The 19,012-nt window shown below is 44.7% G+C and overlaps 1 protein-coding gene across 1 annotated transcript in view; it reads right to left on the bottom strand.

Annotated features, from left to right (window-relative positions):
* The window catches only part of GFM1 (G elongation factor mitochondrial 1), a 111,484-nt gene that overhangs the window by 69,280 nt on the left and 23,192 nt on the right, over nt 1-19,012 (bottom strand). Inside the window, exons 5-10 of the mRNA XM_030216909.1 lie at nt 17,534-17,650; nt 15,614-15,764; nt 11,752-11,906; nt 10,296-10,380; nt 10,008-10,145; nt 1,346-1,447 (exon numbers count right to left, since the gene is read on the bottom strand). Of these exons, the coding sequence (XP_030072769.1) occupies nt 1,346-1,447; nt 10,008-10,145; nt 10,296-10,380; nt 11,752-11,906; nt 15,614-15,764; nt 17,534-17,650 (748 nt within the window). The remainder of the gene's footprint in view (nt 1-1,345; nt 1,448-10,007; nt 10,146-10,295; nt 10,381-11,751; nt 11,907-15,613; nt 15,765-17,533; nt 17,651-19,012) is intronic.

Here is a 19,012-nt window from a genome sequence, read left to right as displayed (position 1 = left end):
AAGAAAAGATCTGGGGGCAACCTCTATTGCAAATCTTTGTACAGAATCACAGGTGGCCTGGATTGTGATCACACTGTATCTGGAAGCCATACTGGAGGATGGTGGAGTTGATCAAAATATGCTCCATAGTCCACAAAATCATTCAAGGAGACGCACCAGCCTACATGTCAGACCTGATAGACTTACCACCCAGGAATGCAAAAGATCATCCCGCACATTCCTCAATCTGCACTACCCTAACTGCAAAGGTCTAAAATATAAACTAACGTACACGTCAAACTTTACCTACATGAGCACACAGTTATGGAACGCACTACCGAATAACTTAAAAACGATTTACGAATTAATGAACTTCCGCAAATTGCTGAAGACCTATCTCTTCAACAAGGCATATTACAACGACCAACCAATGTGAACACACACAACTCCTCTACATATATTCAGAACTGTCTTCAATCTCTGCTTATTATACTATTATTTTGTTATATCACTATCATACTGCCCAAAATCCCTCTGTAACACTAAATGTCTAATTTCTAATATCTTTCCATTATTCAAGATGAATTGTAAGCCACATTGAGCCTGCAAAGAGGTGGGAAAATGTGGGATACAAATGCAATAAATAAATAAATCACTTACAGCATTTGTGCTGTTCTAAGAATGAAATGATTCTCCAATATCAAATGCAAACACCCAAGTGCAATCTATTTTTTTTTTAAATTTAACTTTAAAGAAGGTTAGCACTTACTACTACTACTTAACATTTCTAGAGCGCTACTAGGGTTACACAGCACTGTACAGATGAACAAAAAGGACAGTCCCTGCTCTAAGGAGCTTACAATCTAATGGGCGAAATGTCAAGTTGAGGCAGTCTAGATTTCCTGAATAAAGGTATGGTGGTTAGGTGCCGAAGGTGACGCTGAAGAGGTGGGCTTTGAGCAAGGATTTGAAGATGGGCAGGGAGGGGGCCTGGCGGATGGAAAGAAAGGCTGATTCATGAGAATGATACAAGTGCCTGCAGTACATTATCCAATACATTAGCTCTTCTATGGAGAGATACTGCATAGAGTCTCTTCCCCCCACCCCCTCCATTTTTTCTATATTTTTCCCCCATCAGTCTCTGATGCTCCCCAAACTACATGTTTGTGTGGCTCAATGAACCCCAGCCAACCTAAGGGCTAGAGAGGTGTTTCCTTCAAGATAATCTTTCTAAGTGATTACGCAACTTGCATTCAGATTAAACTCACAACATAGAATAAATCAATTATACGGATTTCAACTCTTAAACATGCCACTTAGTGGATAAGAGGGACACATTAGTTTCAAGTAATGAAGGTACGCTTACCATGGATAGGTTGGAATTAGTTTTGCTTGCGAAGGTGTCACCACTGGCACAGTCAATGCCAAATAATGCACAAATATCTCCAGCATAAACTTCATCCACATCCTAAAAAACAAAAACAATGTTTAAGTACATTCTGGTTCCTTTGCTCATATCTGTGCAAGATAACACTCTTGTATTATCAATAGGTACTTCCTTGGCTGAACCAATGCAGAATCAGCACGGGTTCAGCCAAGGGAAGTCGGTTGATGTAATGCGGAGGAGTGGCCTAGTGGTTAGGGTGGTGGACTTTGGTCCTGGGGAACTGAGGAACTGAGTTCAATTCCCAGCACAGGCAGCTCCTTCTGACTCCATTGCCCACTGTATAGAGCCTGCCATGAGTGGGAAAGCGCGGGGTACAAATGTAACAAAAATTTAAAAAAAATGTATCTAGGGTTTCAGAAAGTTCCTCATGAAAGACTCCTGAGAAAATTAAAGAGTCATGGGATAGGAAACAATGTTCAGGTGTGGATAAGGAATTGGTTATTGGACAGAAAACAGAGGGTAGAGTTAAATGGTAATTTCTCTCAATGGAGGAGGGTGAACAGAGGAGTGCCACAGGGATCAGTACTGGAACAAGTGCTATTTAACATAGTTATAAATAATATGGAAATTGGAATTATGAGTGAGGTGATTAAATTTACAGATGACACAAAACTATTCAAGGTTGTTAAAACACATCTGGACTGTGAAAAACTGAAGGAAGACCTTAGGAAATTGGAAGACATGGCAGATGAAATTTAGGGATCCTTTTACCAAGCTGTGGTAAAAAGGGCCCTGTGGTAGTGGTGGTGGGGGCCCTTTTTACCATAGCGGGTTAAAAGCCCCTAAAAATAAAATGGTCATGTGGTAAGATTACTCTTACTGCGTGGTCTTGTGGCAGGAAACACTTATCGCCACCCACTGAGGTGGCGGTAGGGGCTCCCGCGGTAAAAATAAAAATATTTTCTGGCGCACTCTTGAGGTGGAACTACCGCTGGTGGTAATATAAAGTGATGTACATTGGAAAGAATAATCCGAATCATATAGTTATTTGATGCTAGGGTCCACCCTGGGGGTCAGCACCCAAGAAAAAGATCTAGGTGTCATTGTAGATAATATGCTGAAATCTTCAGCTCAGTGTGCGGCAGCAGCCAAATATGCAAACAGGATGCTAGGAATTATTAGGAAAAGGATGGTAAATAAGACCAAAAATACTATAATGCCTCTATATTGCTCCATGCTGCGACCTCACCTCGAGTACTGTGTTCAGTTCAGGTCACTATATTTCAAAAAAGACATACCGGAAATAGAAAATTTTCAAAGAAGAGCAACCAAAATGATAAAGGGGATGAAATTCCTCTCATACGAGGAAAGGCTAAAGAGGTTAGGGCTCTTCAGCTTGGAAAAGAGATGGCTTGGGGGAGGGGGAGGTGGGAATATGATTAAGGTCTACAAAATTTTGAGTGGTGTAGAATGAGTAGAAGTGAATCGATCTTTTACTCGTTTCAAAAGTACAAAGACCAGGGAACACTCAAGGAAGTTACATGGAAATACTTTTAAAACAAATAGGAGGAAATATTTTTTCACTCAACTAATAGTTAAGCTCTGGAACTCTTTGCCAGATGACGCAGTAACAGTGGTTAGCATATCTGGGTTTAAAAAATGTTTGGACAAGTTCCTGAGGAACAGTCCATAGTCTGCTATTGAGACAGACATGGGGAAGCTACTGCTTGCCGTGAGATTGGTAGCATGGAATGTTGCCACTATTTGAGTTTCTGTCAGGTACTTGTGGCCTGACTTGGCCACCACTGGAAACAGGATACTGGGCTAAATGGACCATTGGTCTGAACCTATACGATTATTCTTATGTTCCTGTAAGCCTCCAAAATCTAAAGAGAAATTAGTTCTTACCTGCTAATTTGCTTTCCTTTAGTCCCTCTGGACCAGCCCAGAATGTGACTGATGGGTTGTGCACGCCTTTCAGCAGGTGGAGACTGAGAGAACTCTAGAGCGAGCCAATAAGAGCCCCGGTCAGCTAGAGAAAGACCCAGTATTACCATAACAAAACAGAAGAGAAGAGCTACATTCTGTGCATCCGTGAAGTCTGAGCACCCACCGGCACCATACTAACCATGAACATGTGCCTCTTGCTTAATATGCCCCTTGAAAAAGGCAAATATACTTGCTGCACATTTTTTTTTTTTTTTGCAATAATGCATGCAACTGCAAACAACGCAGCTCAAAAAACCACACTTCCACATGGCAAATAATCAGAGGGGGGATCTGAGCTAGTCCGGCGGGATTAAAGAAAAGCAAATTAGCAGGTAAGAACTAATTTCTTCTTCCTTAGCATCCTTATGGACCAGCCCAGAATGTGACTGATGGGAAGTAACAAAGCAGTATCTTCATGGGAGGGACCCCAGTAACCCGACCGCGAGAACGTTTGTACCAAAAACTGCGTCCTGACAACTCTGTACATCCACTCTGTAATGCTTTGAGAAGGAAAGACCACCAAGTTGCCGCCTTACAGATTTCCAAAGGGGCCACCAGGAAACACTCTGCCCATGACGCCGACTGTCCTCTTGAAGAATGCGCTTTCACCCCTTTGAATATTGTTTTCCCAGAGAGGAGGTAAGGAAGCTATCAAATGATAGGTGGTCTTTAAGCCACCTAGAAATGGTGGGTTTAGAAGCTGTGAACCCCTTACAAGCTCCTCCAATCAGCAGAAACAATCTGTCTACCAAAATTCCTTCGTAGTCTTCAAATAGTGCTTGAGGACCCTCCTGACATTGACTTCAAGCGCCACTGATCCTCTGTCGCGGAGGTAGACCTTAGCACAGGCAAAACCACTGACTGGGACAAATGAAACCTAGACAAGTCCTTAGGGAGAAAGGAAGGAACGGGGCGCAACACCACCCGGTCTTTAGCAAACTCCAAAAATGGAGACCAAGAAAGGGCTGCAACTCCGACACCCTCCAAGCCAAGGCAATGGCCACCAAAAATACAGCCTTGAGCGTCAAATCCTTTAAAGTACAGATGCCAAAGGCTCAAAGGGTGACTTTGTGAGAACTGAGAGAACCAAATTAAGATCCCATAGCGGAAAAATAACCTGGGAGGGAGGGCGTAGGAGGCCCACCCCACGTAAAAACAGCGAAACATCTTGGTGGCTAACTAGGGCTTTTCCTTGAACGCGCCCCCGAAAACAAGACAAGGATGCAATTTGCACTTTAAACAAAGCCAGAACCCAGTCTTTGTCAAAACCTTGTAAAAAGCCAAGATCTGCACCACCGACGTGCAAAAGGGAGAGATGTCCTGATGAGCACACCACGCCTCGAAAACTCTCCAAGTCCTAATATAATTAAGAGAAGTTGATCGCTGCCGCAACTGAAGCATTATGGCAACCACACTCGAAGTAACCTCTCTTCGTTAACCGTGCCTGCTCAAGAGCCAAGCTGTAAGATAAAATCGACCCGGGTCTGGATGAGCTACCGGACCCTGGACCAGAAGACCGAGAGCCTTTGGAAACTTGAGAAGAAAGCAGAAGAGAAGGTGCAGGAGATCGGCATACCAAGGCCTGCGGGGCCAATCCAGCGTCACCAACATCACCTGACCCCTGGTTCCTCGATCTTCTGAATTAGGCGCCATATTAGAGGCCATGGGGGAAATGCGTAGAGAGCCCTGCTGGCCAAGACTGAAGAAGTATATCCACACCCTGTGCCTTGAGATCTTTTTGGTGACTGAAGAATAGAGGCACCTTTGCATTGAGAGTGGAGGCGAAGAGTTCCATGACCGGAAGCCCCCCACAATCTACGACAGCTTGAAAACTCTGCCTCGCTGAGGCCCACTCCCCAGAGTGTCGTGACTGGAAAAAGTCTGCCTGAACATTCTCTGTCCCCGATACGTGGGACGCTGAAAGAGCGACCAGATGTAGTTCCTCTCAACTCATGAGCTGCGATGCTTCCTATTCCAACTGGCAACTCCTCGTTCCCCCCTTTGCCTATTGACATAGGCCACTGCTGTGGCGTTGTCCGACATGATGTGAACTGACTCGCCAAAAAAGCGGGACCTGCCTCCAATGAAACTTCTAATACAGTGCAATATTTACAACATCCGCTCGCTCCAAGGCCCTACCGCTGACACACTGCACAGCGGCAGTGTTTCTCTACCAACACGCCGAGAAGCAAAACACTGGCGCTTTTTTTTAATTTTAAAGCAAGAACTCCTGCACAGACGCCGAAGACACTAAAAATAGAAGCCACAATGAAAAGAGGAAAGGAAGCTGCCTTGCTTGTGTGCACCTCTGCCAATAACTGGGCAATAAATAAACTTTGCATCTCTTGTTTGTTTTTTTTAAAGCGGCTGCCTCTCCCTGCCTTAAACAGCTCTTCCCCTGAAGAGACTGAGGCAATTACCGAAATAAGCAGCGCACCACGCTGACAGTAGGGAGGACTTGTGGAGAGGGATCCAGTTACCCGTGTGACTCCCACGAGCCTCAGCCTCCACAACTAGGCAAGAGACAGAGGTTGAACAGAATGGAAAGAAAATACTCCTGAGAGCAATAAAACTCTGCTACTCCCCAAAGTACTAACTGTTGAAATACAAGGAAAGAGAAAGAAAGTAGAAAGTAAGGAGACTGAAGGGCTCACCACCTTCCATCTGCTGGAGACTGAGAATACTGGTCTGTCTCAATCTGGCCACAGGGGCGTAGACAGACATGCAATTTTGGGTGGGCTTGGCCCCAAGATGGGTGGGCAGAAAAATCCCACCCCATCCCACAGGTGATTTGGTCTCTCCTTCTCTCACCTGAATGCCATATGGTCTCTCAAACATCCCCCCTCTCCCGCATATCTTTTAAATAGCAGATTTTCACTGGCAGCGAGCAGCAACTAATACACACTGCTCATGTTGGCCCCACAGCCTTCCCACTGATGCAACTTCCTATTTCCACATAGGCAGGAATATGTCAGAGGGAACGCTGTGGGGCTGGTGCGAGCAGTATGTATCAGTCGCTGCAGGCAAAGATCTGCTATTTACAAGGTATGCAGGAGGAACAGTTGTTGGGAGTTTTCAGCTGGTGGGGAATGGGAATCCTTGCCAGCCACACCATAGGTGTGCTGCTACTGGACGGGCCCACCCTTGGCTATGCCACTGGCTGGCCAGGGCTCGTAATGGCTCTCTCTAGATTCAGAGTTCTAAGTCTTCACCTGCTGGCAGGCATGCACAACCCATCAGTCATATTCTGGGCCGGTCCGGAGGGATGCTAAAGAATATAATTTTATAAAAATTGAACAGTATGTCAGCAGAGAACATAGAAAAGACAGTGACTTTCATTTTCAGAAAGGACAGACAAGAATTTGGGTGAGGACAGACACAAGGGCTCACCAAAGTGTGAAGCTGAAGCAGCACAATTATAGATGGACTGATGCTCAAAACCTAACGTGATTAGCGTCTGACTAGCACCAGCATTAGAGAGTGCTCAATGCTCAGAGGGCTCTAGCACAAAAGACAATGTGCACACCAAAGATTAGTGCAAATAGCATGCAAATGTAGTCAAACGGATGTTAATTAGGACATTTCCTATTCCCTCCCAATGCTCAGAGAACAGCTCACAAAACAAAGCTGCCTTACCGCCAGTTTTTATTTAAACTGAAATCAGAAGCCTGTGCAAGCCTTTAAGTGCCGATAGTGAGAGACGAATGTATGCGAGTCAGAGCAAACCTGAAAGTGAAATACACATTCAGCCTGTTTTCTGTGCTGAAATATAAGTTTTTCAGGTAAACAAAAATGTTTTGAAAAGCTTATATTTAAAGGTGTAGAAGGATGGTGCCAATCTGTGCTTTGCTTCCAGGTTTGCCTACTACTACTACTACTATTTAGCATTTCTATAGCGCTACAAAGCATACACAGCGCTGCACAAACATAGAAGAAAGACAGTCCCTGCTCAAACAGCTTACAATCTAATAGACAAAAAATAAATAAAGTAAGCAAATCAAATCAATTAATGTGAACGGGAAGGAAGAGAGGAGGGTAGGTGGAGGCGAGTGGTTACGAGTCAAAAGCAATGTTAAAGAGGTGGGCTTTCAGTCTAGATTTAAAGGTGGCCAACGATGGGGCAAGACATAGGGGCTCAGGAAGTTTATTCCAGGCGTAGGGTGCAGCGAGACAAAAGGCGCGAAGTCTGGAGTTGGCAGTAGTGGAGAAGGGAACAGATAAGAAGGATTTATCCATGGAGCGGAGTGCACGGAAAGTGGTGTAGGGATGGACGAGTGTGGAGAGATACTGGGGAGCAGCAGAGTGAGTACATTTATAGGTTAGTAGAAGAAGTTTGAACAGGATGTGAAAACGGATAGGGAGCCAGTGAAGGGTCTTGAGGAGAGGGGTAGTATGAGTAAAGCAACCCTGGCGGAAGATGAGACGGGCAGCAGAGTTTTGAACCGACTGGAGAGGTGACTAAGTGGGAGGCCAGCAAGAAGCAGATTGCAGTAGTCTAAACGAGAGGTGGCAAGGGTGTGGATGAGGGTTTCGGTAGAGTGCTCGGAAAGAAAGGGGCGGATTTTACGGATGTTGTAAAGAAAGAAGCGACAGGTCTTGGCAATCTGCTGGATATGAGCAGAGAAGGAGAGAGAAGAGTCAAAGATGACCCCAAGGTTTCGAGCTGAGGAGACAGGGAGAATGAGAGAGCCATCAACAGAAATAGAAAACGGGGGGAGCGGGGAGGTGGGTTTGGGGGGGAAAATGAGAAGCTTGGTTTTGGTCATATTTAATTTCAGGTGGCGTTGAGACATCCAGACAGCAATGTCAGACAAGCACGCTGAAACTTTGGTTTGGATGCAAGGTGAGATATCAGGGGTAGAAAGGTAGATTTGGGAGTCATCAGCATAGAGATGGTAGGAAAAGCCATGAGATGAGATTAATGAACCAAGGGAAGAAGTGTAGATAGAAAAGAGGAGGGGACCAAGAACAGAACCCTGAGGTACGCCGACAGGCAGAGGGATAGAAGTAGAAGAGGATCCACCAGAGTGAACACTAAAGGTGCGGAGGGAGAGGTAGGAAGAGAACCAGGAAAGGACAGAGCCCTGGAATCCAAGTGAGGACAGGGTATCGAGAAGTATGCTGTGATCGACAGTGTCAAAAGCAGCGGAAAGATCAAGAAGAATGAGGATGGAATATTGACCTCTGGATTTAGCCGTCATTGGAGACATTGCATGCCTAGTGCATGCATACAAGAGATGTGCTTATCGCAAAATTCTTGTGCACATTCACCAGGCATGTTCCTCCCCCCTCCCCCTTGCTTTCAGTCAAAGAGCACACATATCATTTGCATCATATTACGGTTGAGCACAGGGGAGCTATTTTTCTGCGTTGCTCCAGTGGTATTGTTCAGGTGCTGTTCTAGATAGTGCAGGAGTTCTGAGCCCAAGAGCATTTAATGTGAATGTTCTTGGAAGATGATGGTAGTGGTGGTGGTCTGTGTGTTGGGGGAAGGGGTTAGAATATAGGGAAACCTCTCAGGTAGTTGTGAATATGATTTATGTAAATACAGGTCATCCGGGTTATTGCATCGATGCAATCATTCAGGTCCTCTTTAGAATTATCTCAAACACTATATCTTATAATCTTCACAGATAGTCAATACTATCAATCTTCTATCCAAAATATACATTCATAAATCAATATTCTGTAATGAACGGGGATCTTCAGAGTTTAATTGACAACATACACCTTTCTAGGAAATTTGTTCCAGCATTTTAGTGTTGTTAACCACATCGTCATCGAGCCACCCGTTTATATTTTTCTATTTTTGTATAGCGATCTCAAAAATCTATATTACACTTTTTGACTCGAGAGAAAAATCGCTGCTAAAAGCGATTTTGCTTATTGGAAGAAGTTGCTCCCAAAAAAAAGGAAAAAAAGTTTTATGAAAAAGTGTAATATAGACTCTTGAAAAAAATAGATCGCTATAGAAAAATATAAACGGGTGGATCGATGACGATGTGGTTAACAACACTAAAATGCTGGAAAAAGTTTCCTAGAAAGGTGTATGTTGTCAATTAAACTCTGAAGATCCCCGTTCATTACAGAATGTTGATTTATGAATGTATATTTTGGATAGAAGGTTGATAGTATTGACTATCTGTGAAGATTATAAGATATAGTGTTTGAGATAATTCTAATTCTAAAGAGGGTATATGTATAATTTCCACACTTGATAAAATAGGTCCCCTGAATTAGATTGATCATTCAGGTCCTGGCACACAGGAGCAGCAGGACAGAGACAGACCTGGAAGCAGGAAGAAACCTGTCGGCACCAGGCCCCCCCCTTGGAGACCGGGCTCAGGGAATTTTGCCCACCATCCCCCGCTCCCTCAGCAGCACTGTATTTATATATCAGCAACGTAACAATTAAGCCACATTGCCTGTTGCTTCTTAATGTGGTTGATGTGAACCAAAATGTTCCTCCACAACTATGGATTATCATGTCCTTCTTTCTTGGTTATGTTTACACTGTGCATATAGATACACATACACTGTATACTGGGCTATTTTTAAAAAGGTGCTTCGTATTCCATTTATGGCAAAACTCTGGAACCTGCAGCACTGCCCCTCCTCTTGTTGCTCGACAGGCATTTTCTGCAGTGCTCACCTCCATGATGTCTGCATGCATTCGGACCAGACGCTGCACCCGCACCTTCTTCCCTGTCCGTGTATTATAGATGTACTCGCTCTTCTTCAACATACCCTGATAGACTCGAATGTACGTTAGCTGCCCGAAACGACCAGCCTACAAGTGAAATGTAGGATATTACAATTCATTAAAACTGAAACCCACATCAAAACGAACACTGGGTATAATAAGAAAACAGGGATCCAGAGATGATATTAAAAAAATAAAGGAGTGATTCTAAAGGAGTTTAATAAATGTATAACCTACCTCTAGTTTAAATGCCAGGCCTACAAATGCTTCAGTGCCATCTCTTGCAGAGTTCATTGATACCTTGATACTCTCTTGTGTATTCCTTGAAGGTAAAAAAAAAACCAAAATATATTGTTTCACTTGTAGAATTCAGCCATAGACCGCTTCATGATCTGCAGACTTCTTATTTCTCAAAGGATTAGGAGAGTTGTGGAAAATTCACTGTGCTCAATGGGTAGCTTAATTTTGCTAACAGAGAACTGTTCTTCTCAGTCTTAGGACAAAAAATACTGCATGAAACATTGAAATTAACTAGGCTCGTCATCCTCTCAAGTCCAAAATTCATAGCTGCTAACTGACAGAGATGTTCCACCACAGAGCCCAGTATGACAAAGAAAACGAGTCACTTGATGAAAAAAACTAAAAGCTAAACTCACCAGCAGAAAATAATAGGGCATATTAGCTCATGATGTAACACTTTTTCAAGGCCATTGCAAAGCAAAGCTGAGTGCTTCAGGATTCAGAAAAATGATAATCTAATGCTATATGTCTTTCTAAAGTGTGCATTTATGTCACTAGAAAATATACTAATAAGAGCCATTATATTTCATGACATTTGGAGTTTATATTTTAAAACTGTTTATTGAAATTTTTAGTGACAACAAAGACTTCCAGCAAAACATACAAGACAATTCAATGTAAGGCATAATATATCCCGACAAGATAAAGATTAGAGAAGGGCCTTGGTTCTTATTGTCCTCCCCTAAGCAGTGTCGCTTCTCAACTGTCACAACTATCCCACCCCACTCCCTCTCCAAAAAGGGGAGTCACTCATAACAAAGGAATGCAGCTGGCCAACAACCCATCTGAGAGTTACAATGTGTTTAAAATGAGACTCCTGGTTTTAGGAGAAAGGGAAGAAATACAAGGGATCCAGATTAACAAGAATTGTTTAGATCAACCTTTAGTTTCTCCTACAAAATAGCACGATGGAACACACTCCTCCAACCCCAGAAGGAAGGGGATAATCAGAGGCAGTTCAAACCTTCAGAATTGACTTTTTATCTAGTAATGCTGCCTTTGCCTTTTTAAGTTTAAAACAATTCCCCTTGCCATGAGAACAGAAAAAAAAATAGCAACAGGATGCACTAGAATCCCTGCAATGGTGCAGTACCGATTAGGAAACTTTTGTCCAGCCTGTAATGTGCCAAGACACCATATGAGCATCAATTCATCTTAGCTAATCAGGATGCAAGGATATTACTCCAAATTTCAATACAGAACAACCCTGAGCAATGAAGCAATTTGTCCAAACAAGACAATACAGAACCTAAAAAGTATTGCATTTGTGTTATTAAATATTTTTGCCTACAACCTTCTTGTTTAATGCTTCACAGTCATCCGAAATCCCAAGCTCCACAAAAACATTTTAATAATTGCCAAGCCCTTGATTTCAGTTTTGATCAGCACTTACTCCTGGTTGAGAATTGCATAGTTCTGCACTTCAGAAGGATTTGGAAGATAGTCTAGAACGGCATCTAATAGAGGCTGAACTCCTTTATTCTTCAACGCACTTCCCAGAAAAACAGGTGAAAAGGCCCTTCTCATTGTTGCTCTTCTGACTGCAAGCTGGAAAACAGTATTTATTTGAATTAGTTTATTAGAAAGAAAAACCTTCCAAAACGTTTGGCTCTGCGCTGGTGCAGAACCTGTACACATTGCATTAAGAAGATGATCTCTACTTGGTTTTAGTGCTAGTTGGCACTTGCACCTCATCTATGGAATAAGCTCTGTCCTGACAGGCTGTCAGATAAGCAGTTGCACAGGGTGCTAAAACAAGGGATTACCACACTGCTGCTGCTGTCAACAGAAGCAGAGAAACCAAGCTGACGTGAGGGATCACAGATGGCTATGTCATTAATAGGGGACTCCCCCCTCCTTGCATCAATTGAGGGGAGGATTCCCCCTACCACCATCACCGTAGTTCTTCTATGACACCCCTGTCTCTTGTTACCCAATAGTCCCCTTCAATGATCAGTCTAAATTCAAGTACAAGACATTCTCCCCCAATATTCTGCCAGCGGTGTTCAGCATTTTCTTAAATGCTGCTCATCGCCAGCTAAATTGGCCCCTGATATTCAGCACCGGGCCATGTCCAGGCACTGGCAATGAAAATCAGGGGTTAATTTCAGGCAGGTTGACCACCTGGAGCTTATGTGGGCCCCAGCTGAATATCGGGCCAGCATCCACATAAGTTTTTTAAAAATCTGGGATAGACCCTCCAGGTGGGTGCTTGGCGTTCCGTGATAGAAGGTAATACACGTTAATAGAAATGGAGGCTGAAATTCCAAATAATGAATTAACCAAAAATGAGTTTGAAATAATGGACTCGATATTCAGAGCGACTCAAGCGGACTGGAGAGGTTCTGGCCCATTTAAATCCCTCTGAGCTGCCCAACCGCCGATATTCAGCGGCACTAAACCACACAGTGCCACTGAATATCATCTCTAACCAATCACCAAAAAGTGAGCAGGTTAGGGACGGCATTAGGTTGGAGCCTGGCACACATATCACTCAGCGGCCTAATATTAGGCCAGCTCGAAAGCTGGCCTAAATTAAGCCACTGAGTGATGCGGGTGCCAGTACTGAATATCGGGCCAGCACCTGCGTAACTTTTTTTTTTTTTTAAATCTAGTACTCTAAGCCCCTTCCCATCCCCCCCCCCTCAAAAGACCCCTCCTTCCCTGCCCTCTCCCCCAGCTTGCAGCAAGAAACTAGTCCCCCTGCCCCTTGTCATCCAGATAGGCTCCTTGGGTCTGCCTGTATCCTTGATGGTCCAGCGGTGGTTGTTGAGGGCAGGATCACAGCCCCCTTACTCCTGCCCCTTTCGGCACCCTTCCAAAATGGCTGCTTTTCTCACAGCAGTCATTTTGGAATGGCACCACAAGGGGCAGGAGCGAGGGGGCTACACTCATGCCCCCAACAACCACCACTCGACCATCAAGAATACAGGTAGGCACTGGGGGACCTATCTGGATGGCTGGGGAGTTGGGGATGTACCGGGGGAGGGACTAGTTTCTTGCCACAGGCTTGGGGGAGGGGGCAGGCCGAGAGGGGGCTTGGGGGACCAGATTTTGCGGAAGACGGAGAGGATCCCCGTCCAGCAGTTGAATCAGATGTACCACAGCCAATCCAGGGCTACGAGAATTATTCAGCCCCAATGCAATGCAATCCTTTTCAACACACGGCCTACCATGAGCCCAGGAGGGAAGACATACAGTAGATGTGTCTTCGGTCAGGGATACCATCAGTTCACTATTAGCCGAAAACCCTGGCTGGATAGTTCACATTCTCCCAGGTCCAAAGGAGTGCCTGCTGAGAAAGTTCACCTCCACATCAAGGACCCAGCCACATAAGCTACCGACAAGCAGAGATTTTTCTCTGCCCAACTCATGAGGGAGGCTGCTTCCACCGCTAATGGACGGCTATGGATCCCACCTTGCTTGATGATATAAGCCACCGCTGTTTTATCCAGGTGCTCCCCCAAAATCACTTGCTGACGTCCATTGTCACCACATCTCGTGTTACCGGAACAGGAGCTCCAACGGTCAAATTCTTGGGCAACAACCACTACTGCATATTCCGTCTGGCAACCAGCATCCAAGGAAGATGAAAGTCATACTTCTGCAACACCAGAGACTGAGAAGAAATTCCTGTAATGGCCGCATACGAGCCCTCGCCCATAGCACAACTTCCATCACCACCGTTATCGACCCCAGAACCTGGACATAGTTCCAGACCCTGGGTTTGCATTGACTGAGCAGAAGACAAATCTGTTGAATCAGCTTCAACCTCCTGTGTTCTGTGAGGAAGATCGTCTCCCTTGCTGTACTGAATAGAATGCATAGATACTCTAGTGTCTGTGTTGGAGTTAGTCTGTGCTTCTCAAAAATGATCACCCAACTCAAAGACTGAAGAAGATGGGCAACTCTTTTCATCGTCGTCACGCTGTCCAAATACGACGCACGAATGAGCCAGTCATTGCGATAAATGGGTGAACGGATTCCCTGATGCTGAAGAAAGGCCATCACCACCTCCATAACCTTTGGTAAACTTTCTTGGTGCTGTGGTGAGAGTGAAGGGCAAAGCTCTGAACTATGGGCATCTGCAAGTAGGCCTCCTTGTGATCAAGGGTAGCTCTGCTCTGTGCGTGATTAGACAGAGGCCCGACAAAATGGTGACCGTTTCCATACTCTCCTGCATCAAACTATGAACTGGACCTGCTGGAGAGCCCAAAGTCCCCAGCATATTTGGATACTGCGCCAAATCTAAACACGTGCTGCCACTGACCATTTCCCTCACATCCCACCCCACAGGATTCTTGGCTTGCATGCACTGCAAAGTCCCGACGCTGGCCAGTGGGTCCCACTGCGGGAAAACCATTTAATTGCCTCTGTGGGGGTCGTAATTCACCCCGACTGGCCCAAGCGCCGCACAACACAGTCCCAAGTGGTGAGACAGGATCCCTTCCCCTGCACCAAGTAGAATTTGCAGCTCTCCAAGTGGTTCTGAGTCAAACTTTAGTCAGACTTACCACTGCCAGCTGCTCCCCCAAGCTCACAGTCTTCACAAGTCTTACTCCAGATAAAAAGAATCAGAACTAATACTTTTTTTTTTAAGATTGTTGTGCTGGAAAAGGACAGCGCCACAGGAAACAAGGAGAAGGGAGCGAAGAAGTAAATTCATAGGGCATCAGAGACAGGCATCTGAAGACCACATAAGAATAGCCATACTGGGTCAGTCCAATGGTCCATCCAGCCCAGTATCCTATTTCCAACAGTGGCCAATCTAGGTCATAAGTACCTGGCAGAAACCCAAATAGTAGCAGCATTTCATGCTATCAACCCCAGGACAAGCACTGGCTTCCCCATGTCTGTCTCAATAGCAGACCATAGACTTTTCTTCCAGATATGACTCTACAGACTCAAGCCACCAGCAAAGCTCAACTGGGGACCAGCTGACCAAATGGACCAGGAGCAAATCACACAGAACCAGAGGCTGAAAAGTGTGTCCATCCACCTGTTGGAGCTAGAAATACTGAGGAGCTGAACTAGATGCCAAGAAAGTATATGTCTCAGCTCAGTTTTCAGTTCTTTACCTCCACCTGCAGGTTGATGGATACAACTATCCCACAGGTTCTAGAATAGTGAGAAACTACTGAATGGAATTCACAATTTTTTTTTCTTTTTCAGTACCAAGTGCCATGGGGTGACAGCTTCCTCTTGGAGGATAACAGAACAGATCTGCTAGCCAGTCCTTATATCACAATACTCACCTTCAGATCAGTATTGCTGGGAATCTTTTCCTCCAGGAACAATTCACCAAGCTGCTCATCAGCATTGACCACACATTCAATCAGCTCCTGCCGCCTGTCTGCTGCCTCTGCTCTGAAGTCTACAGGGATTTCATCAAACCTGACTGTCTGCCTGCAAATGGTATCAGAAACAAATTATCATGCCCAATATTTAAACATATAGATTTGGAAATTCATCTGTGGCATTCTTTTTTCTGCAAACAAAAACAGCACTAACAGCTGAAGAGAGGGCAACTGTCCACCTGAGTCAACAGTAAGCAAAGAAAAAAAGGCAACAGGCCTGGAGAAAAGCTGGTAAACTACACCAACTTTATTAAAAATGGGACCTGAAAAGGCCCATGTTTCAGCATCAATGCCTGCATCAGGGTTCTATATATTATAAAGAAAAAAGAAAAGAAAAGTATGGACTTATTCCAAAATGTATTATTTTTAAAGTCCATATTTTGTTTTTTTAAATTATATTAATTTTACGTTCATGATTTCATCATATGGTACATTCAAGATAATTTTGTCCGTGTTTGACATGTTATATAGACCCCTGATGCAGGAATTGTTGGACCGTGTTGGGTCACATGTTAATAAAGTTGTGGTACACCAACTTTTGTCCAGGCCTGTCGCCTTTTTCTCTGCTCACTAAAACACAGCTGAGAACCCTAGATCAACACAAAAGCACATTTTAATTTTAAAAGGCACTGTTGTGCCTCAGAACAAATGTTCTGATGACATTCACTGTGAGACGGAGGTATCATGCATCAAAGAAGGATCCATCGAGGCTCATTTTCAAAGCACTTAGACTTACAAAGTTCCGCAGGTTACTATGGAACTTTGTAACTCTAAGTGCTTTGAAAAAAATACATCTCATAGTGCTATAGAACTATCAGAATTCTCCTTCACCCATAATTACACCTGGTAGACAGAAGGAGCACTAGACCCAGAACTCTAAAGCAACTGAGGTCCTGGACGTTTGTTGAACAAGTGACAGCAACTAATCTTCCCGCCTTCTTAACCAGACCCCCTACCTGTGGGCAATACCAGGTATGTTGCCTTCTTAACCCGTGATAATCTATAAAGAGTAAAGTCACACACCAAAGAGGAAGTAGCAGTCAAAATTAACATCTATATATATATATATAAGGCACCTCCAACGTTCCATTGAAGCCTCAAGCCGGAAACTTGAGGCGCCCGAGATATCCGGTTTGGCCTGCAGGCTGCAGTCACTGTAGCTCTGCCCTCGCGTCAAAACGCGATGACGTTGAGGGTGGGGCGGGTCTGCAGTCAGTATACCTACGCCCTCGCGTCAACACGCGATGATGCAGAGGGCGGGGCGGTGAAGACACAACGGACGACTTCCACACATTCTCTGACAGCTGCTGGGAGAGCGCACCGAACTTCGCAAACTCGCAATCACGTCACTGAGGGACGGAGGGAGAGGAGAGGTGTGGAACTCGGAAGGGAGGCACGGAGGGGGTGTCTGGAACTCGGGAGGGACGGAGGGAGGACGGTGGGGGGGGGGGATTATCCTGCTAGCGCCCGTTTCATTTTCCCCCGAAACGGGCATTTCTTACTAGTTCCTATATAAAACAAGAAGAAACTTGTGTTTGGTTATGCTTCCTTTCAGTGTGATGCTATTTGAAAATTTCATGAGTGAAGTCCAGTCTACAGTTCGTACAGTTAGCCCCTTTGGTCTCTTAGCCAGTCTGTGGTGTGGAAATTGTCTTCTGCCCAGCACAGTAAAGCCCAAGGTCATCCATGCTCTGTCTCTTATGGGAAAAGCTGTGACCCATCAGGTATTTTATGGCTCATCTGACAGCACGAGCAGTGGGTGCTGGCACGTTTACTATATTCTTCACAGTTTGGCTGCACAGTTATTTTCCTACTTACCCATACTCCCCATCGAAGTATATAGCACGCTCCTCAAGAAGGTCTATAACCCCGCTAAAACGATTCTCCAGGCCCATGGGAATCTGGACAAGGGCTGCATTGCATTTTAATTTTGATCTGATAACAGAAAGAAAAGCCAAAGCTCAGCTTCAGCTACACCTTGCAGGAGCAAATGCGTACATTTAAGAAACTGCTTAGGAATTATCCAGTAGGGAGTCTCAAAAATAACACGTGGCAAATTTTCTTCATTTGCACAAGGAAAGGTCTTTGGAATGGACAGAAAATATTTTTATTTTTGTTACATTTGTACCCCGCGCTTTCCCACTCATGGCAGGCTCAATGCGGCTTAAATGAGGTGATAGTATCTGAGGATCTGAAGGCAACAAAACAGTGTGAGAAGGTGGTGACCGTAGCTAGAAGGTTGCTAGGCTGTATAGAGAGAGGTGTGACCAGCAGAAGAAAGGAGGTGTTGATGCCCCTGTATAAGTCGTTGGTGAGGCCCCACCTGAAGTATTGTGTTCAGTTTTGGAGGCCGTATCTTGCTAAGGATATAAAAAGAATTGAAGCGGTGCAAAGAAAAGCTACAAGAATGGTAAAGATGGACCAAGTGGTGTACACTATCTGTATTATTCTACCCTCTCTTCTGAAGCCCAGTGAAATCACAATTTCTGTATTTTGTAGCCAAACAGAAGAAGAGGGCTGCAGCATCTTTTATACAAAAGCACATACACTTTGAATTGTATGTAGATTTTTCTTTTAACATGGGTAGCTTTTCAAACTGGTTTCCCACATTCAGCCTTGTGTTTTTTCACCTGATAAATCTAATCTGCATGTTTTCATGGAGGAGTGGCCTAGTGGTTAGGGTGGTGGACTTTGGTCCTGGGGAACTGAGTTCGATTCCCACTTCAGGCAAAGGCAACTCCTTGTGACTCTGGGCAAGTCACTTAACCCTCCATTGCCCCATGTAAGCCGCATTGAGCCTGCCATGAGCGGGAAAGCGCGGGGTACAAATGTAACAAAAATAAAATAGATACTATTGGAGATTCTACATGGAATGTTGCTACTATTGGAGAATCTACATGGAATGTGTTGCTATTCACTAAGCAACATTTCATGTAGAAGGCTGCGCAGGCTTCTGTTTCTGCGAGTCTGACGTCCTGCACATATGTGCAGGACGTCAGACTCACAAGAAGCAGAAGCCTGCGCGGCCACATTGATGATCTGCAAGCAAGAGCCGACCAAGGGCCAACTTCTACATGGAATACTGCTAGTGGAATAGCAACATTCCATGTAGAATCTCAAATAGTAGCAACACTGGAGGAGTGGCCTAGTGGTTAGGGTGGTGGACTTTGGTCCTGGGGAACTGAGGAACTGAGTTCAATTCCCACTTCAGGCACAGGCAGCTACTTGTGACTCTGGGCAAGTCACTTAACCCTCCATTGCCCTAAGTAAGCCGCATTGAGCCTGCCATGAGCGGGA

This window comes from Microcaecilia unicolor, chromosome 10 (assembly GCF_901765095.1).
Source record: "Microcaecilia unicolor chromosome 10, aMicUni1.1, whole genome shotgun sequence".
NCBI classification, from domain to species: Eukaryota; Metazoa; Chordata; class Amphibia; order Gymnophiona; family Siphonopidae; genus Microcaecilia; species Microcaecilia unicolor.
The sequence above is the reverse complement of the archived record's forward strand: the minus strand, read 5'-3'. Positions and strand labels throughout refer to the sequence as shown.